The sequence below is a fragment of the Lepidochelys kempii genome, chromosome 1, assembly GCF_965140285.1.
Source record: "Lepidochelys kempii isolate rLepKem1 chromosome 1, rLepKem1.hap1, whole genome shotgun sequence".
Taxonomy (NCBI): domain Eukaryota; kingdom Metazoa; phylum Chordata; order Testudines; family Cheloniidae; genus Lepidochelys; species Lepidochelys kempii.
This window is the reverse complement of record NC_136380.1, coordinates 295,733,835-295,755,672: the sequence shown is the minus strand read 5'-3', so window position 1 is coordinate 295,755,672 and position 21,838 is coordinate 295,733,835. Positions and strand designations below refer to the sequence as shown.

General features: G+C 45.5%; 1 protein-coding gene across 2 annotated transcripts in view; it reads right to left on the bottom strand.

The window, feature by feature from the left end:
* Positions 1-21,838, bottom strand: part of SLC38A1 (solute carrier family 38 member 1) — a 68,579-nt gene that overhangs the window by 37,563 nt on the left and 9,178 nt on the right. For both annotated transcript variants that reach the window (XM_073327992.2, XM_073327993.1), the window contains exon 2: positions 4,876-5,086. In XM_073327992.2, coding sequence (XP_073184093.1) covers positions 4,876-4,994 — 119 coding nt within the window. In that variant the 5' untranslated portion in view covers positions 4,995-5,086. The remainder of the gene's footprint in view (positions 1-4,875; positions 5,087-21,838) is intronic.

The window sequence follows — 21,838 nt, the reverse complement described above, 5'->3', positions numbered from 1 at the left end:
CTGGCTCCCACTACAAAACAACCATGTCTGAGCACAACTATCATGTTAGCTGGCCTGTGGATGACCATGGTTTATTGGTTGGCATAGACCAGGACAAACTGCATTCGGCATTGTGTCAGCTAACTCAGCTACCTCATTGAGGGTTTAATCACAGTTAGTGATAAGAGGCGAAACACAACTTTTTCTTGTCTACACAGCCCAAACTGTGTTCAACATCATGCCAACTAACACACTGGCTAGCAATTGTATTCAGACACAGTAATGTGCTGTAATACAGACCACGTGCATGGTTAATGGAGCACCAATAAGGGGATGCCTGGAAGTGGGGATAGTTGGCAGTAATGAATATTTCTGTACAGACCTTTCACTAGGAAACTCAGGCCTTGTCTACACATGGAGTTGTTCCTGATTAACTTCTGGTGGGTTGCGCTAAACAAGTACTTGGCACTCTTATTTCAGAATAAGAATGTCCACACATGGAGTTAATGAGAACCAGGAACAACTTAATTTGTAGACAAGCTCTCAGTGTCATAATGCAGGTGGTTAGTTTCAAGTTCAAACACAGAATAAACCCATCCAAGCTTATATGAGATTTTATTTTTAGGCCTACAAACCTTTAGTTGAAGCCCAAAGCAATGTCTGGCTGTGTCTGGAGAATTTTTCAAGTGGAATTTTGTGATTTTGTTTTGATTTAAAAACAGACACTAGTGTCTGTTGCCTCTCAGGCAGATCTTCCCTCAGAAATCCTTGTAAACCTTGCTTTGTGTTGAACCCTCATGAAAACATATGCCCCACAAAGAGCTGTAAGTAACTCAGGCTTAATGTGAAACGTAGGGTGAAAAACCAACAAGCCAAAACAACCAAAAAAACAAAAAACAAAAAAATTGTGGAAAATGATAGGTCTGATCCAAAGCCTGTTAAAGTCAATGGAAAAACACCTACTGACTTCCGAGGGCTTTAGAGATTCACTTAGCCCTAGGTCACATGTGAGATGGCACCAAAGGTGGCACCAGATATAGCTATCAACCTGCTAGTATACAGGAGAAATGCATGAGTCATAATGGTGATTGGAAGGGACAAACAGCCTCACCTCAGTCCCTGGAAAAATCATGGAGCAGGTCCTCAAGGAATCAATTCTGAAGCACTCAGAGGAGAGGAAAGTGATCAGGAACAGTCAGCATGGATTCACCAAGGGAAAGTCATGCCTGACTAATCTAATTGCCTTCTATGACGAGATAACTGTGGAGGAGGGGAAAGCAGTGGACATGTTGTTCCGTGACTTTAGCAAAGCTTTTGACACGGTCTCCCACAGTATTCTTGCCAGTAAGTTAAAGAAGTATGGGCTGGACAAATAGACGATAAGATGCATAGAAAGCTGGCTAGATTGTCGGGCTCAACAGGTAGTGATCAATGGCTCCATGTCTAGATGGCAGCTGGCATCAAGTGGAGTGCCCCAAGGGTTGGTCCTCGGGCCGGTTTTGTTCAATATCTTCATTAATGATCTGGAGGATGGTGTGGATTGCACCCTCAGCAAGTTTGCAGATGACACTAAACTGGGAGGAGAGGTAGATACGCTGGAGGGTAGGAATAGGATACAGAGGGCCCTAGACAAATTGGAGGATTGGGCCAAAAGAAATCTGATGAGGTTCAACAAGGACAAGCGCAGAGTCCTGCACTTAGGACAGAAGAATCCCATGCACCGCTACAGACTAGGGACCGAATGGCTCGGCAGGAGTTCTGCAGAAAAGGACCTAGGGGTTACAGTGGACGAGAAGCTGGATATGCGTCAACAGTGTGCCCTTGTTGCCAAGAAGGCCAATGGCATTTTGGAATGTATAAGTAGGGGCATTGTCAGCAGATCGAGGGACGTGATCGTTCCCCTCTATTCGACATTGGTGAGGCCTCATCTGGAGTAGTATGTCCAGTTTTGGGCCCCACACTACAAGAAGGATGTGGAAAAATTGGAAAACGTCCAGTGGAGGGCAACAAAAATGATTAGGGGACTGGAACACATGACTTATGAGGAGAAGCTGAGGGAACTGGGATTGTTTAGTCTGCGGAAGAGAAGAATGAGGGGGGATTTGATAGCTGCTTTCAACTACCTGAAAGGGGGTTCTAAAGAGGATGGATCTAGACTGTTCTCAGTGGTAGCAGATGACCGAACGAGGAGTAATGGTCTCAAGTTGCAGTGGGGGAGATTTAGGTTGGATATTAGGAAAAACTTTTTCACTAGGAGGGTGGTGAAACACTGGAATGCGTTACCTAGGGAGTTGGTGGAATCTCCTTCCTTAGAAATTTTTAAGGTCAGGCTTGACAAAGCCCTGGCTGGGATGATTTAGTTGGGGATTGGTCCTGCTTTAAGCAGGGGGTTGGACTAGATGACCTTCTGAGGTCCCTTCCAATCCTGATATTCTATGATTCTATGAAACAGAAGGGGAATGACTCCTCTATGAAGAAGCATGAAAACAGCATTGCTGAATGGAATGCTATCTATATGTCATTTATATAAATAGAAACTAATAAACCACCCTTATAGGGTGGGGCCCAATCCCGCTTCCACTGAAGTCAGAGGGAGTTTTGCCACTGACTCCAGCAGGAGCAGGCTGGGGTTTTAGTGTCAATGTGGTAGGCCAACATTTGTTAAGAGTGGAACTCTTGGAAACTCATGCTCTTAGAAGAGGTGAGGGATGCAAGCACTGTAGCGATACAGTAGCATCCGTCTCCTGTTAAGGCCCTCTCTGGATACCTGTCTACGAATGCATCCCCTGGCCGAGCTTACAGCCATGCATCTCCATGCATCTGAAGAAGTGGGTTTTTTACCCATGCAAGCTTATTTCCAGATAAATCTGTTAGTCTTTAAGGTGCCACTGGACTTCTCATTGTTTTTGTGGATACTGACTAACATGGCTACCCCTCTGAGCCATGGCTCAAAGATTTTTCATTTTGGAACCCGCCCCCACGCCCGGTGAGCTGGTTTCTGGAATGCTTCAATCTACTATGAGAGGCAGAAGAAGGCTGAGAAAAGTAGGGGAAATCTTTTCTGTTCTTAATTACATTTTTTTTTTGTTAATTTGCCCCCACTCTGACCCAACTATTCTTTTTTCCCCTCAGGCACCCTGCACCATTTGAACTCCTCCTTCCCAGCTCCATCCCCAACCTGAGCTTTGCTGTCCTTCCAGCTGCAGCATATGCTTTGATGGTCAATGTCAGCTCTCACTACTACTGCTGTTCAAAACATGCATAAGATTCTCTTCACAGAGACTTCCCCCACCATTGGTAGAGGAGTTTGCACTACATTGTGGAACAGCGGTGGGCCCAAGAACCCCAGGGAATAAGTAGGAGGCCAGGGACTTCTGTGTGAAGACTCTGGATCACTGGTATCTCGCATGACTGCACCTGCAGAAGTCACACTGACAGAGCTCTCACAGCTGGCAGCTGCTGCCCCAAGCACTTCCCCTTAAAGGGGTATATCCACTATGGTGGTGGATGGCACAGAAAGATAAGACACCCAGGACTGCATTGTCTTTGCACCCTGAGCTTCACAGGAAGGGCTGGCTGACAGTGTGCATCCCCCACTAGCCTGCCCACTCTTCCCCCAGCCTGATCCCTCCTCCTGCATTGATCTCAGCACTGGGAAGGCTTTTGGCAAGGTATGGGGAAAGAAAAAACTCTTCCACAGAGGCAGCTGACACCCTTTTCACACCGGGGTCAATCTCCTCCCCATGCAGATCTAAGCAGTAAAATCAGCCTCTAAGTGCCTGTTCCTGCAAACATTTGCTACCTATTGTCTGTCAGTAGGGTGGCAGAATAAGGCAGTTTTTAGTCCAGATCCTGTAAGTAGATCCATGAAAGTGGACACCTGAAAGTACTCCAGCAGAGTCCCATTACAGTCAACAGGACGGTATGTGGGCACAGGGGTCCACACTAACCTAGTTACTTGGGAAATTTGGGAACCTTCAACTGCTCCTTTTCTTTCTCTCACACCACCTTTGTTCTGCAAAATTTGAATGAAGTTTCAGAGGAAGAGGGTAACTTCTTGTTTCCAGCTCAAAAACCCCACAGAAACAGCCTGCCACTCTAGTCCAACAGCAGATCCTTACCATAAATATGAAGGCTATTCAGAACCTGAAAATTTAACTCTTTACCTTGCAATAAGCTTGGAAGGGTTTATTATGACAGGAACAATATTGTTCTATTTTACTAAATTAACAAAAAGTTTATAAAAAAATGCTATAATAATTTTTAAGTAATTATGTAATAATTGCATTTTACTTTAATTGTTGAGCAGAGAATATTTTTTTTCACATTTAAATTTGAACATTAGTTACAAATCGGTCACTTTTTCTAAAAGTGCATTTTCTATTAGACTTAGGAGCAAAGGTTTGATATACATTCTCATTTGCAGAGAGTTTTAAACATAGACAGGAAGATATGATCTACATTTCTTGTCAACAGCATGAGTTATAAATTCACAGAAGCCTAAAGAACATTTTTGTGGCCATTGTGGTTACATACATCAGATTGTGGAACAACCTTTATTGAAAATCCTATATCTTTGCCCAAAATGTTTCTGTCGGTCTAATGTTATTATTTCATTTTTTGTATTGTATATGTAGATATTTTGAAATTTTAACATTTTATGCGTTTTATTAGACTCATTTGAAAAATTTAAAACAATGAATAAATTGCTACTCTGTTTGCTTTATCTGCTGTTGCAACCTATGCCCAACAGATGTCACATAAGAAATTCAAATTACATCTTCAAATGGAGCATGACTCGGTAATGAATAATGCAAGAGAGATACTGAAAATTAGAATGCTGTTTTTAAACAGTGTGTTTCACAGGATAGTCAGCATCAGTGGAAAAATACTCACCTATTTATCTGGCCATTTTCTACCTCTGTAAAATCATTTGAATCATTGCTGATGTTATCATCCTCAGGGACAGTCATATTCTGCAACTCAGTTAATTCTAATCCGCTTTTGAAAGGCATCGTGAGCTAGGAAGTATAAGTATCCAAATGTTTATCCAAATAATAGTGTATATTTTGTAGGTAGACAGTAGCCACAACGTGAGCTCGAAAACCTAAAATGCAGTAAGAAAAACAAGATGTATGCAGTATTCTAATAAGATTAGAGTGAAATCTATACAAAAGAATGCCTTTATCAAGCAACCTCATGTCCGCAGGAACCAACCCAGATTATATCCCAAATGTATTGTATAGGTGGAGTAAAAGGTTCCTCCATCTTAATTAGAAGTACACCTCCACTGCTTAATTTGTGCCAAGGCTTAGCCCAAGCACCTCTAGGCTTGGCAGTTCACAGCCCCGGCACCTCTGGACTTGCCACATCAGTTATGAAAGTAAAAATTTTGCTTGAGCCCCAGCACCTAATTGCTTGAGCCCTGACACCTCTTTCATTACAAATTAAGCACTGAACACCTCTGTTTAAGTAACAACATTTTGTCAATCCCATTGACTGCTTATGACAGGTTTGGCTGTGTTTACATTTATAAAATAGTGAACAAATTAGTAACACACAACTTCAAAAAATAGGTTTATAACCTAGTAGTCAAGGAAAAAGTTCTAGCCCTGGTCTACACTAGGATTTTAGGTCGAATTTAGCAGCGTTAAATCGATGTAAACCTGCACCCGTCCACACGATGAAGCCCTTTATTTCGACTTAAAGGGCTCTTAAAATCGATCTCCTTACTCCACCTCTGACAAGGGGATTAGCGCTTAAATTGGCGTTGCCGGGTCGAATTTGGGGTACTGTGGACACAATTCGACGGTATTGGCCTCCAGGAGCTATCCCAGAGTGCTCCATTGTGACCACTCTGGACAGCACTCTCAACTCAGATGCACTGGCCAAGTAGACAGGAAAAGAACCGGGAACTTTTGAATCTCATTTCCTGTTTGGTCAGCGTGGCAAGTTGCAGGTGACCATGCAGAGCTCATCAGCAGAGGTGACCACGATGGAGTCCCAGAATCGCAAAAGAGCTCCAGCATGGACCGAACGGGAGGTACGGGATCTGATCGCTGTATGGGGAGAGGAATCCGTGCTATCAGAACTCCATTCCAGTTTTCGAAATGCCAAAACCTTTGTCAAAATCTCCCAGGGCATGAAGGACAGAGGCCATAACAGAGACCCGAAGCAGTGCCGCATGAAACTTAAGGAGCTGAGGCAAGCTAACCAGAAAACCAGAGAGGCAAATGGCCGCTCCGGGTCAGAGCCCCAAACATGCCGCTTCTATGATGAGCTGCATGCCATTTTAGGGGGTTCAGCCACCACTACCCCAGCCGTGTTGTTTGACTCTTTCAGTGGAGATGGAGGCAACATGGAAGCAGGTTTTGGGGATGAAGAAGATGATGATGAGGAGGAGGTTGTAGATAGCTCACAGCAAGCAAGCGGAGAAACTGGTTTTCCCGACAGCCAGGAACTGTTTCTCACCCTGGACCTGGAGCCAGTACCCCCCAAACCCACCCAAGGCTGCTTCCTGGACCCAGCACGCGGAGAAGGGACCTCCGGTGAGTGTACCTTTTAAAATACTATACATGGTTTAAAAGCAAGCATGTGAAAGGATTAATTTGCCCTGGCATTCGCGGCTCTCCTGGATGTACTCTCAAAGCCTTTGCAAAAGGTTTCTGGGGAGGGCAGCCTTATTGCGTCCTCCATAGTAGGACACTTTACCACTCCAGGCCAGTAACACGTACTCGGGAATCATTGTACAATAAAGCATTGCAGTGTATGTTTGCTGGTGTTCAAACAACATCCGTTCTTTATCTCTCTGTGTTATCCTCAGGAGAGTGAGATATCATTCATGGTCACCTGGTTGAAATAGGGTGCTTTTCTTCAGGGGACACTCAGAGGTGTCCATTCCTGCTGGGCTGTTTGCCTGTGGCTGAACAGAAATGTTCCCCAATGTTAGCCATGGGGAGGGGGGAGGGTTGAGGGGGAGGCAAAATGCGACCTTGTAAGGAAAGCACATGTGCTATGTATGTAATGTTAACAGCAAGGTTTACCCTGAAAGAGTGTAGCCACTGTTTTATAAAATGTGTCTTTTTAAATACCGCTGTCCCTTTTTTTTTCTCCACTAGCTGCATGTGTTTCAATGATCACAGGATCTTCTCCTTCCCAGAGGCTAGTGAAGATTAGAAAGAAAAAAAACACACTCGTGATGAAATGTTCTCTGAGCTCATGCTGCCCTCCCACGCTGACAGAGCACAGACGAATGCGTGGAGGCAAATAATGTCAGAATGCAGGAAAGCACAAAATGACCGGGAGGAGAGGTGGCGGGCTGAAGAGAGTAAGTGGCGGGCTGAAGACAGGGCTGAAGCTCAAATGTGGTGGCAGCGTGATGAGAGGAGGCAGGATTCAATGCTGAGGCTGCTGGAGGATCAAATCAGTGTGCTCCAGTGTATGGGTTGAGCTGCAGCAAAGGCAGCTGAAGCACAGAATGCCACTACAGCCCTTGTGTAACCAACCGCCCTCCTCCCCAAGTTCCATAGCCTCCACACCCAGATGCCCAAGAACACGGTGGGGGGGGCCTCCGGCCAACCAGCCACTCCACCACAGAGGATTGCCCAAAAAACAGAAGGCTGGCATTCAATAAATTTTAAAGTTGTAAACTTTTAAGTGCTGTGTGGCATTTTCCTTCCCTCCTCCACCACCCCTCCTGGGCTACCTTTGTAGTCATCCCCCTATTTGTGTGATGAATGAATAAAGAATACATGAATGTGAAGCAACAATGACTTTATTGCCTCTGCAAGCGGTGATCGAAGGGAGGAGGGGAGGGTGGTTAGCTTACAGGGAAGTAGAGTGAACCAAGGGGTGGGGAGTTTCATCAAGGAGAAACAAACAGAACTTTCACACCGTAGCCTGGCCAGTCATGAAACTGGTTTTCAAAGCTTCTCTGATGCGTGCCGCGCCCTCCTGTGCTCTTCTAACCGCGCCCTCCTGTGCTCTTCTAACCGTGTCTGGCTGTGCGTAACCAGCAGCCAGGCGATTTGCCTCAACCTCCCACCCCGCCATAAACGTCTCCCCCTTACTCTCACAGATATTGTGGAGCACACAGCAAACAGTAATAACAGTGGAAATATTGGTTTCGCTGAGGTCTAAGTGAGTCAGTAAACTGCGCCAGCGCGCCTTTAAATGTCCAAATGCACATTCTACCACCATTCTGCACTTTGTCAGCCTGTAGTTGAACAGCTCCTGACTACTGTCCAGGCTGCCTGTGTACGGCTTCACGAGCCATGGCATTAAGGGGTAGGCTGGGTCCCCAAGGATAACTATAGGCATTTCAACATCCCCAACAGTTATTTTCTGGTCTGGGAATAAAGTCCCTTCCTGCAGCTTTTGAAACAGACCAGAGTTCCTGAAGATGCGAGCTTCATGTACCTTTCCCGGCCATCCCACGTTGATGTTGATGAAACGTCCCTTGTGATCCACCAGAGCTTGCAGCACTATCGAAAAGTACCCCTTGTGGTTTATGTACTCGGCGGCTTGGTGCTCCGGTGCCAAGATAGGGATATGGGTTCCGTCTATGGCCCCACCATAGTTAGGGAATCCCATCCACTATGACCTGCACATTTCCCAGGATCACTACCCTTGATATCAGCAGATCTTTGATTGCGTGGGCTACTTGCATCACAGCAGCCCCCACAGTAGATTTGCCCACTCCAAATTGATTCCCAACTGACCGGTAGCTGTCTGGCGTTGCAAGCTTCCACAGGGCTATCGCCACTCGTTTCTCGACTGTGAGGGCTGCTCTCATCTTGGTATTCATACGCTTCAGGGCAGGGGAAAGCAAGTCACAAAGTTCCATGAAAGTGCCCTTACGCATGCGAAAGTTTCGCAGCCACTGGGAATCGTCCCAGACCTGCAACATTATGCGGTCCCACCAGTCTGTGCTTGTTTCCCGAGCCCAGAATCGGCATTCCACAGCATGAACCTGCCCCATTAACACCATGATGCATGCATTGGCAGGGCCCATGCTTTCAGAGAAATCTGTGTCCATGTCCTGATCACTCACGTGACCGCGCTGATGTCACCTCCTCACCCGGTATCGCTCTGCCAGGTTCTGATGCTGCATATACTGCTGGATAATGCGTGTGGTGGTTAATGTGCTCCTAATTGCCAAAGTGAGCTGAGCGGCCTCCATGCTTGCCTTAGTATGGCGTCCGCACAGAAAAAAGGCGCGGAATGATTGTCTGCCGTTGCTCTGACGGAGGGAGGGGCGACTGACGACATGGCTTACCTGGTTGGCTTATAGGGAATTAAAATCAACAAAGAGGGTGGCTTTACATCAATGAGTATTTCAGGCAGGACTTCACGGAGGGTTCCAATAAGAAATGGTGCACCTAAGTAATTGTTCTTACTGGAACAAGCAGGTTGGTCTGGCCTCTGATTGATACATGGCTGGATTTACCTCGCTGCACCTTCTCTGTGAGTGACTGCAGTGTGACCTAGAGGAATGAGTCCCCTAGACGGGGGAGGGGGTGAAGCAAATGAGTACAAAACAAATCTGGTCTATTTCTTGTTTTGATCAACTCCATCTATCTTTTACATCTTTGGCTGGCAGCAGACAGTGCAGAAGGACTGCAAGCCATCCACATCTCATGGCTGCTCGGCAGAAGATGGTGCAGTAGGACTGCTAGCCATCCTCATCTCTTGCCTGCCTGGTAGAAGATGGTACAGTAGGACTGCTAGCAATCCGTATTGCCTGCCTGTTCACCATAAGATGGTTCAATAGGACTGACTGCAGGACTAAAGAGAATGACCTGGTCAAGTCACTCCAAATTTAGTCCCTGCACCCACGTCTGCCCAGGCACTCCTGGCCAACGTGGCCAGGAGCACCTCGGACATGACGATGACAGCTACCAGTCATACTGTACCATCTGCTGCCACAAGCCAATGGGTTGATGCTGCTGTGTATCAATGCAGTACCACGTCTGCCAGCACCCAGGAGACATACGGTGACGGTTACCTGAGCAGGCTCCATGCTTGCCGTGGTATGGCTTCTGCACAGGCAACTCAGGAAAAAAGGTGCGAAACGATTGTCTGCCCTTGCTTTCATGGAGGGAGGGAGGGAGGGAGGGAACGGGGGCCTGACGATATGTACCCAGAACCACCCGCGACAATGTTTTAGCCCCATCAGGCATTGGGATCTCAACCCAGAATTCCAGTGGGCAGCGGAGACTGCGGGAACTGTGGGATAGCTACCCACAGTGCAACGCTCTGGAAGTCGACTCTAGCCTCGGTACTGTGGAAGCACTCCGCCGAGTTAATGCACTTAATGCACTTAGAGCATTTTCTGTGGGGACACACACGCTCAAATATATAAAACCAATTTCTAAAAAACCGACTTCTATAAATTTGACCTAATTTCGTAGTGTAGACATACCCTTAGTGTGCTAGTTCGAGCCCCAGCTAGTTGTCATGCCTTTGTTTTTTTCTCATGTTGTCTCTCTCCTGCTTTTAATATGCATATAAAAGGTCCCATTCAATATAATTTTCATTATTAGTGTCCACATTAGTACCAAATGAAGGCAACACAGGGATATCATCACTGCAGTTTTCTTTCCATGAAATAGCTTCATTCCAGTTATTTGAGTACACTACTATCTGGAGATAAAGATTCAGACCACAAACACTCCTCTGATTGAGAAATCAAATCCCTACATTCATGGACAGTCTGAAGAGAGAATAATCTGTGTCTTGTATCCAGCAATTGTTAAGCTATCAACTGAGAGAAATAAATCAGTCTCTCCACTGGGAGAAGATGCAGCACCTGAGGCAACTAAAAAGAACACCTGTGTGGAATTGGTTTAATCCACTACAATAAAATACATTTCCTCTTCAGAAATGTGGATAATTTGAAAGGCCATACTTTCACCTCTATGATTACAATTCATCACCCCAAGACCATATGTATTTGAGAATCAAAGAACTCTGGAACTCAACTGCCCCACCATCCCAACAAGCTTTTGAAGATAAAGTGTCATTAAGAAACAGTTCCAGTAAATGGCTGATATGTTGTGCAACTTCTCTAAACCCAGCAATTTTTCTGTAATGAGAGGGTTACTGACGATACCAGACTAACCTGAGGATATTGGGGGCGGGATCTCTGAAGCCGTCAGAGCTCCCTCAAAAAAAAAAAAAAAAAGCAACCCTCAGAATATTCAGGCATAACTAAGGAATCAGGGCTGTCCCTAGTTTTTGCAGGACCCTACATGAATATGTGAGGCCCTATTTCAATTCCTGTCCAACTATTACTGCCTCCTATCTATATCAAATAAACAGAATCCAAGGCTGCTGCTTACCCTACATCCTCATTGTATTTGAAAACACTTAGCAGAGGTTGGCAGCTTCACTTTAAATAATCTCTCAAAATCTCTTCAAAGGTATAATAAAATCTTATATTGAGTTTCACAGGTGTCGTTAGACAGATAATTTTCTTATCCCTGGGGTTTTGAAAATCCACCTTTTGAATTTTCAAGAGCAAAGTTTAAGATTAAAAAAAAACAAGGAATCCCCCTATTTCAAACAAATTTCCTTGAAAAAAAGCACTTGAAAAAGTAAACAGGCCTAGCTGAAGTGGCTTTTGCTAATTCTAAAGAAAGACCCATTTATCCCATGACGTACAATGACAGTAAAAACAATTTAAACATGAATTAGGGCTACTTAATAAATACAGTACGATCTACCTATAAAAATTCCTGATAAAAAAGACTAAAGCCAAAAGTTTCAAAAATGGATGCCTAAAGTTAGGCTCCTAAATGCATCTACACACAAAAGTTGTACTGCTTTAATTATTCTGGTATACCAACTCAATAGTTAAAGCAGTACAAACCCCTCAGCGTGGACCAAAAGTTATATCAGTACAAGCTAATTTCATACTTATAGCTATTCCCATACAGAAAGAGGAATAAGCTATACCAGTATGAAAAACTTTTTATGAGTATAACCACCTCCATGCTGCGGGCTGTATTGGTATAACTATCTCAGATTTGAAAAAAAAAATCACACTCCTAAAAATAGTTAGAAAGAAAGCACCTCAACTCCAGCTGAGTTGTTTTTTTAGGCCTGTCTACACAGGGAAATATACCAACATAATTATATCTCTGTAGTTTCACAGGTATAACTCAGTCTGTGGACACTCTTATAATTATACTTGTATCTATCAAAGATAGATGGCCCCTGCCACCACAGTACCTGAGCACCTCACACTCCTTAATGGATTTAACCTCAAAACACCCCTTTGAGGCAGTACTATTATTCCCATTTTACAGATAAGGAACTGAGGTACAGAGAGGCTAAGTGACTTGCCTGTGGTCACCCATGAAGTCAGTGGTGGAGCAGGGAATTGAACCAGCATCTCGCAAATCTGAGGGTGGTGCTCTTACCACTGAACCATCCTTCCTCTATTATAAATATGCCAATAAATTTCCATCTGTGTGAGAAAGTTGCATCAGTCACAGCCTAACGTGTGAATTTAAAGTGATTTACTTAAACCCATACAACCATGTGTGGACCCTTTTATTTTGGTTTAAAACAGGCTCTTTTTTCCCCTCTCGCTCCAGTTTCGCTGAAATAGATTGGAAATAGGTTTATGCTAAAATGAAATTAACCACTCTTAAAAGGATTTATTATTATTCATTGTTTGGGTTATCATAGCATGTAGGAGCCCCAGTAATGGCTCAGGGCCCCGCTGTGTTAGGAGCTGTACAAAAAGAGAACAAAAAGAGTGTCCTGCCCCAAAGAACTTACAATCTAAGGACCTGTCTACACTTGCAAGTTTCTGTGCAGTAAAGCATCTTTCTGCATTGTAACTCCTGAGGTGTACACACTGCCAAGCCACTTAGTGCGCAGAAACTGCACAGTTGCAGCATTGTAACAAAACTACCCCGACAAGAGGCGTAGAGCTTTGTGCACCAGGGCTACAGTGCCACAGTGCCAGTGTAGACACCCTGGTCGATTACAGCGCTACGATTGGCCTCCGGGAGGTGTCCCACAATGCCTGTTCTCACCTCTCCGGTCATCAGTTTGAACTCTACTGCCCTGTCCTGAGGTGATCTACCGTCATCCCCTCCCCTTAAATTCCTTGGGAATTTTGAAAGTCCCCTTCCTGTTTGCTCAGTGACGTGTGCAGTGGTCTCAGCGCATCTTTCCAGGTGACCATGCCTACTCCATACACGAGGCGATCCCCTGCTTGGAGCAATACCAAGCTACTGGACCTCATCAGCATTTGCGGAGAGGAGGCTGTCCAGTCCCAACTGCACTCCAGCCATAGGAATTATGATACCTGCAGACAGATTTCACGATGCATGACAGAAAGGGGCCATGTGTGTTGCAAACAATACTGCTTCTGTAAAATGTTGCATTTTGGCTTCACAGATACGACCTTGGGAGCCCAGCCTCCCTCTTTGTTATTGTCGGCTGAAAGGCTGTGCAGAATTAGAAAGTGGTCACGAAGAACTAAAAAGGACTTTCTGCGTGAGGTCATGATGCATTTCGCGGCCGAAAAACAAAAATTGAAGGAGTGGCGGGACAGCGAGAAGAGGGACCGAAAGGAGAACATGGCGCGCCAGAATGAAGCCACAGAGCGGCTCTTAAACATTATGGAGCATTAAGCGGACATACTCCAGGCACTGCTAGCACTGCGAATCGAGCAGCTCCGCGCCCACCCTCCCCTGCAGCCGCTGTCGCTAAACTCTTTCCCATTCGCCCCAACACACACTCTTATCAACCTCCTGTTTCCAGTCTGTACCCACTGCATTCCACTCCTCCCCCATCACAGTCCAGCCCTGCGGACTCTCACTACCCACTGCACTCAACACCCCTCCCTCTGCAGTTTAGCCCTGCTGAAGTACAGTACCCACTGTACTGTACTCCAAAGGAGAAGGTTGGATATGAGAAGTCGACATACACAAATCTTTAACCGTCCCAAGATCCCACCTCCTCCTGGGACCCTCACTTCCCCCATCCCCCTCAGTGCTGATGTGTTTTTTTGGTTGTCTCTCTCCTCCGGTTGTTGATTTTTAATAAAAGAATTGTTTTGGTTTGAAAGCAATCTTTATTCCATTAATTGAAAGCAAACAGAGCCCTGCAAAGCAACAGGCAATTTTCTTAAACCTTCACAGTGCATTATCTGCACCAATCACAATCACCTCCTAGCATTACAAGCACTGCACTCCTGAGCATAGCAACAAATATTAGTGGCTTTCAGCTTCAAATTGTTACCTCAAGGCATCCCTGATCCTTATGGCCCTGTGCTGTGCCCCTCTAATAATCCTGGTCTCTGGCTGTTCAAATTAAGCGTCCAGGCGCTGAGCCGCAGAGGTCCAGCCCTGAGTGAAGCTTTCACCCTTCCCTTCACAAACCTTATGGACCATACAGCACACAGCTATAAGCATAGGAATATTGTCATCGGCCAGGTCCAGCCTCCCATATAGGCAGTGTCAGTGGGCCTTTAAACAGCCAAAAGCACACTCAACAGTCATTCTGCACTTACTCAGCCTTTTGTTGAACCGCTCCTTGCTGCTGTCAAGGTGCCCTGTCAAGGTTCCTTCCCCACTCTGAACTCTAGGGTACAGATGTGGGGAACTGCATGAAAGACCCTCTAAGCTTATTTTTACCAGCTTAGGTTAAAAACTTCCCCAAGGTACAAACTTTGCCTTGTCCTTGAACAGTATGCTGCCACCACCAAGCGTTTTAAACAAAGAACAGGGAAAGAGACCACTTGGAGACGTCTTCCCCCAAAATATCCCCCCCCCCCCAAGTTCTACACCCCCTTTCCTGGGGAAGGCTTGATAATAATCCTCACCAATTGGTACAGGTGAACACAGACCCAAACCCTTGGCTCTTAAGAACAGTGAAAAATCAATCAGGTTCTTAAAAGAAGAATTTTAATTAAAGAAAAAGTAAAAGAATCACCTCTGTAAAATCAGGATGGTAAATACCTTATAGGGTAATCAGATTCAAAACATAGAGAATCCCTCTAGGCAAAACCTTAAATTACAAAAAGATACAAAAACAGGAATATACATTCCATCCAGCACAGCTTATTTTACAAGCCATTAAACAAAAGAAAATCTAACGCATTTTCTAGCTAGATTACTTACTAACTTAACAGGAGTTGGAAGGCTTGCATTTCTGATCTGTTCCCGGTAAAAGCATCACACAGACAGACAGAACTGTTCCATCCCCTCCAGATTTGAAAGTACCTTGTCCCCTCATTGGTCATTTTGGGTCAGTTGCCAGTGAGGTTACCTTACCTCCTTACCCTTTACAGGTGAAAGGGTTTTGCCTCTGGCCAGGAGGGATTTTATAGCACTGTATACAGAAAGGTGGTTACCCTTTCCTTTATATTTATGACATGCCCTGTGAATGGCTTCATAAGCCATGGCATTAAGGGGTAGGCAGGGTCTCCCAGGATCGACTTCCCCCTACGGTGATCATCTGGTCCAGGAAGAAAATTCCTACTTGCAGCTTGCAGCTTCCTGAACAGGCCAGTTTTCCGAAAGATGCATGTGTCATGCACCTTTCCTGACCAGCCTGCGTTAATACCCATGAAACATGCACAGTGATCTACAAGCACCTGGAGAACCATAGAGAAATACCCCTTCCGATTAATGTACTCGGTGGCTAGGTGGTTTGATGCCAGAATTGGAATATGCATGCCATCTATCGCCCCTCTGCAGTTAGGGAAGCCCATTTGTGCAAAGCCATCCACAATCTCATGCACGTTGCCCAGAGTCACGGTCTTTCGGAGCAGGATGCAATTAATGGCCCTGCACACTTCCGTCAACACAAGTCAAATGGTCGACTTTCCTGCTCCGAACTGGTTAGCGACCGATTGGTAGCAGTCTGAAGTAGCCAGCTTCCACAGTGCAATCGCCATGCACTTCTCCAGCGACAGGGCAACTCTCATTCTCGTGTCCTTGTGCTGTAGTTGCTGGGGTGAGCTCAACACACAGTCCCATGAATGTGGCTTTCCTCATTCGAAAGTTCTGCAGCCACTGCTCTTCATCCCAGACATGCATGACTATGTGATCCCACTACTCAGTGCTTGTTTCCCAAGCCCAAAAGCGGTGTTCCACTGTGGTAAGCACCTCCGTGAATGCCACAAGCAATCTCATGTCGTAGCTAGTACGCGTGGCGAGATCAATATCGCACTCCCCTTGCCTTTGTGGTTTAAGGAATAACTCCACTGCCACTCATGACGTGTTAGTGAGAGCGAGCAGCATATTGGTCAACAGTGCGGGATCCATTCCTGTAGACTGAAGAGGCAGAGCGTGCAGTACACAAACCATTGAAAGATGGTGCCAAATGCAAATGGAAGAACAAGGATTGTTGGAATGCAAAGCAATGCATTATGGGGTATTGGGACAGGATCCAGGATGCCCCGTGACCCCCTCCACCTTCCCACAACTCTTAGCGGCAGAAGAGGAAGAGATGCTCTGTGGGATAGCTGCCCAGTGTGCACCGCTCCGAATATCACTGCAAGTGCCACAAGTGTGAACACGCTATTGCGCAGGCAGCTGACAGTGTGAACACACAATAGCGGTTTCCCTTCAGCGCTCTCTGAATGGCGCTGTAACTGCCGGTGATGTAACTCTGCCAGTGTAGACATACCCTAAGGATAAAATCAGAGGCAACAGATGGAGACAGACGGGGAAGTCAAGGGACCAATGAGTCAATATTGGTAAGCATGATAGACATTGGTCTCAGCACAACAGAAGTCTAACCATTGTGAGTTTTGGTAGACATCATGGCAAAGAAGAATGTTTAAGTAGGGATTTGAAGGAGAACAGTGAAGTGCTTTGCAGATGTTTACAGGGACATTTGTGGGTGGAGCAGCATAGGAGAAAGCACAAAGATGCTTGTTTGAAAGTTTGACAAGTGGACATTGGAGGTTGACATCCTTATTCCATGGGCCTACTGGAGGAAGGAGTCAACCTACTGATCCTGAATGAGAGATGACAAGTAGGGTAGGGATAGGCCACGAAGATCTTGAAAGTGAAAAGTGTCCACACAAAGGTTTGCCCAAGTTTGACTAAAATCAATTTAAAAACGGATTTAAATTAAATTGGTGCAACATTCTCATGCAGACATGACCTTAAGGTCTGTTCTGCAAATACTAGTTAACCAGCACAGACCACAGTACCCTGAGTAGTCCCACTGAAGCATTTGCAGAATTGCCTTTACATTGCCTGTGCTTTAGAAAGTTAGCATTTAGTAATCCCAACTAAGTGATGAAATTAAAACTTCACTGAGATGAACAGAGTGCTGGGGAACAGAATTCACAGATCACTGAGGTAAAGCTCACATTCCTTGCTTCTGCTAGTGTTGAGCTAAAGAGCTGCAAATCAGGACTAACAGGGCAGAAGTGCATTGACTGATTTGTGAAGGTTCTCTTAGTAATGAAAAAGCCGCGAACCTTTTTAAAATGAATATTTAGATTATATGGAAAATTGGTTTAACAATATAGGGTGAAATTCTGGCCCCAATGAAATCAATTGACTTCAGAGGGGTCAGAATTTCACCCAGAGACCCTAATCCTGCAACACTGTGTATGTGGGCATATACTTGCACCTTATGGCGGTCCCCATGGGTGCAGGGTCCACCCCATGCTGTAACTTGCAGGATTGGGGCGATAATGCTTATAAGACCACAGTATCTCATCAATAAGTTCATTCTTAAGTATATAAAAATTCACATTAACATCAACAAAATAACTCAACAGAAATAGAGTCATTCATTCCAACTCAGACGAGGGGCTATTTCTTTCATCAAAACAAACAAATACATGAATTTTCAAACAAGAGTTATGAGGCACTATGGACTCTAGAGGACAGATAAGAACTGGAAGTCTCGAGACCTGTATTCTTGGCCTGACTGCCATTAACTCATTGTGAGTCTTTGGGCAAGTGACAACTATCTAATCCTTAGTATCTCTATCTGTAAAATGAGGATAATACTAACACTTATTCAGCTTTGTAAAGTGCTTTGCAATCCACAGTTGAAAGATGCTATATAAGGGCAAAGTGTTATTATTCTCCCAAGCAAACTCCAGAACTTCCTTGTTTAATAACCAAGGAAACATAAGACTAGTCTATGCTTAAAAATTTTGCTGGTGGTATAGCAATCCCAGTACAGTTATACTAGCAAAATCTTCCTAGGTTAGACATGGCTTATATCAGCAAAAAAGTGTTTTTGCTGATATATCTTATACTGGTTTGGAGAGTGAAATACTGGCAAAATACTTTTATGCTGCTATAGCTGCATCCACACTAGGACTTTAGCTAGCATAAAAATATCCAAAACTCACATAGCTAATCAACATTGCTAAACTGGCATAAATGTCTAGTGTAGACCTGGCCTTTTTCTTAACTCTCAAAGATATGAACAATAATCTGATTGGTAACTAAGCAATTCCAATTCCCAATTCCAGCCATTACCTATGTTCCCACTCCATGCCTAACCTCCAAAAAAAGTAAAGCAGTGTTCTAATTGGTACTAATGAAAATTAAAAAGAAAAAAGAAAATTAGCCCAAGAAATAAGATTTCTTCCCTTCACATAGCACTCTTCCACCCTCCTGAATAAAACAATCCTCTGTGGTGTAATTGCCCCTGAGAGTAAGCCCTGGTCTACACTAGGAGTTGAGGTCAAATTTAGCAGCATTAAATCAATTTAACCCTGCACCCGTCCATTCGACGAAGCCCGTTTTTTCGACTTAAAGGGCTCTTAAAATCGATTTCTTTACTCCACCCCCGACAAGGGGATTAGCGCTGAAATCGGCCTTGCCGGGTCAAATTTGGGGTAGTGTGGATGCAATTCGACGGTATTGGCCTCCAGGAGCTATCCCAGAGTGCTCCATTGTGACAGCACTCTCAACTCAGATGCACTGGCCAGGTAGACAGGAAAAGGCCCGTGAACTTTTGAATCTCATTTCCTGTTTGGCCAGCGTGGCAAGCTGCAGGTGAGTGCAGAGCTAATCAGCAGAGGTGGCCATGCAGAATTCATCAGCAGAGGTGACCATGATGGAGTCCCAGAATCGCAAAAGAGCTCCAGCATGGACCGAATGGGAGGTACGGGATTGCTGTATGGGAAGAGGAATCCGTGCTATCAGAACTCCGTTCCAGTTTTCGAAATGCCAAAACCTTTGTCAAAATCTCCCAGGGCATGAAGGACAGAGGCCATAACAGGGACCCGAAGCAGTGCCGCGTGAAACTGAAGGAGCTGAGGCAAGAAAACCAGAGAGGCAAACAGCAGCTCCGGGTCAGAGCCCCAAACATGCCGCTCCTATGATGAGCTGCATGCCATTTTAGGGGGTTCAGCCACCACTACCCCAATTGTGTGCTTTGACTCCTTCAATGGAGAGGGAGGCAACACGGAAGCAGGTTTTGGGGATGAGGAAGATGATGATGAGGAGGTTGTAGATAGCTCACAGCAAGCAAGCAGAGAAACCGGTTTTCCTGACAGCCAGGAACTGTTTCTCACCCTGGAACTGGAGCCAGTACCCCCCCAAAACCCACCCAAGGCTGCCTCCTGGACCCGGCAGGTGGAGAAGGGACCTCCGGTGAGTGTACCTTTTAAAATACTATACATGGTTTAAAAGCAAGCATGTGAAAGGATTAATTTGCCCTGGCATTCGCGGCTCTCCTGGATGTACTCTCAAAGCCTTTGCAAAAGGTTTCTGGGGAGGGCAGCCTTATTGCATCCTCCATGGTAGGACACTTTACCACTCCAGGCCAGTAACACGTACTCGGGAATCATTGTAGAACAAAGCATTGCAGTGTATGTTTGCTGGCGTTCAAACAACATCCATTCTTTATCTCTCTGTGTTATCCTCAGGAGAGTGAGGTATCACTCATGGTCACCTGGTTGAAATAGGGTGCTTTTCTTCAAGGGACACTCAGAGGTGCCCGTTCCTGCTGGGCTGTTTGCCTGTGGCTGAACAGAAATGTTCCCCAATGTTAGCCATGGGAGGGGGGAGGGTTGAGGGGGTAGCCACGCGGTGGGGGGAGGCAAAATGCAACCTTGTAATGAAAGCACATGTGCTATGTATGTAATGTTAACAGCAAGGTTTACCCTGAAAGTGTGTAGCCACTGTTTTATAAAATGTGTCTTTTTAAATACCGCTGTCCCTTTTTTTTTCTCCACTAGCTGCATGTGTTTCAATGATCACAGGATCTTCTCCTTCCCAGAGGCTAGTGAAGATTAGAAAGAAAAAAAAACGCACTCGTGATGAAATGTTCTCTGAGCTCATGCTGTCCTCCCACACTGATAGAGCACAGACGAATGCATGGAGGCAGACAATGTCACAGTGCAGGAAAGCACAAAATGAACGCAAGGAGAGGTGGCGGGCTGAAGAGAGTAAGTGGCGGGCTGCAGATGATAGGTGGCGGCAGCATGATGAAAGGAGGCAGGATTCAATGCTGAGCCTTCTGGAGGATCAAACTAATATGCTCCAGTGTGTGGTTGAGCTGCAGGAAAGGAAGTTGGAGCACAGACCGCCGCTACAGCCCCTGTGTAACCAACCGCCCTCCTCCCCAAGTTCCATAGCCTCTTCACCCAAGAACGCGGTGGGGGGGCCTCCGGCCACCCAGCCACTCTACCCCAGGGGATTGCCCAAGCAACAGAAGGCTGGCATTCAGTAAGTTTTAAAGTTTAAAAGTGCTGTGTGGCCTTGTCCTTCCCTCCTCCACCACCCCACGCGGTGCCTCCCTCCTCCACCACCCCTCCTGGGCTACCTTGACAGTTATCCCCCTATTTGTGTGATGAATTAATAAAGAATGCATGAATGTGAAGCAACAATGACTTTATTGCCTCTGCAAGCGGTTATAGAAGGGGGGAGGGGAGGGTGGTTAGCTTACAGGAAAATAGAGTGAACCCGGGGGCTGGTTTTCATCAAGAAGATACCAACAGAACTTTCACACCGTAGCCTGGCCAATCATGAAACTGGTCTTCAAAGCTTCTCTGATGTACACCGCGCCTTCCTGTGCTCTTCTAACCGCCCTGGAGTCTGGCTGCGCATAACCAGCGGCCAGGCGATTTGCCTCAACCTCCAACCCCGCCATAAACGTCTCCCCCTTACTCTCACAGATATTGTGGAGCGCACAGCAAGCAGTAATAACAATGGAATATTCGCAAAAAGAAAAGGAGTACTTGTGGCACCTTAGAGACTAACCAATTTATTTGAGCATAAGGTTTCGTGAGCTACAGCTCACTTCATCGGATGCATACTGTGGAAAGTATAGAAGATCTTTTTATACACACAAAGCATGAAAAAATGGGTGTTTACCACTACAAAAGGTTTTCTCTCCCCTCACCCCACTCTCCTGCTGGTAATAGCTTATCTAAAGTGATCACTCTCCTTACAATGTGTATGATAATCAAATTGGGCCATTTCCAGCACAAATCCAGGTCCGTCCCCCGCCCCCCCAACCCACTCTCCTATTGGTAATAGCTTATCTAAAGTGATCACTCTCCTTACAATGTGTATGATAATCAAGGTGGGCCATTTCCAGCACCCCGCCCCCCCCCCCAGACATTCTTGTTAAACCCTGGATTTGTGCTGGAAATGGCCCAACTTGATTAGCATACACATTGTAAGGAGAGTGATCACTTTAGATAAGCTATTACCAGCAGGAGAGTGGGGTGAGGGGAGAGAAAACCTTTTGTAGTAGTAAACACCCATTTTTTTATGCTTTGTGTGTATAAAAAGATCTTCTATAATTTCCACAGTATGCATCCGATGAAGTGAGCTGTAGCTCACGAAAGCGTATGCTCAAATAAATTGGTTAGTCTCTAAGGTGCCACAAGTACTCCTTT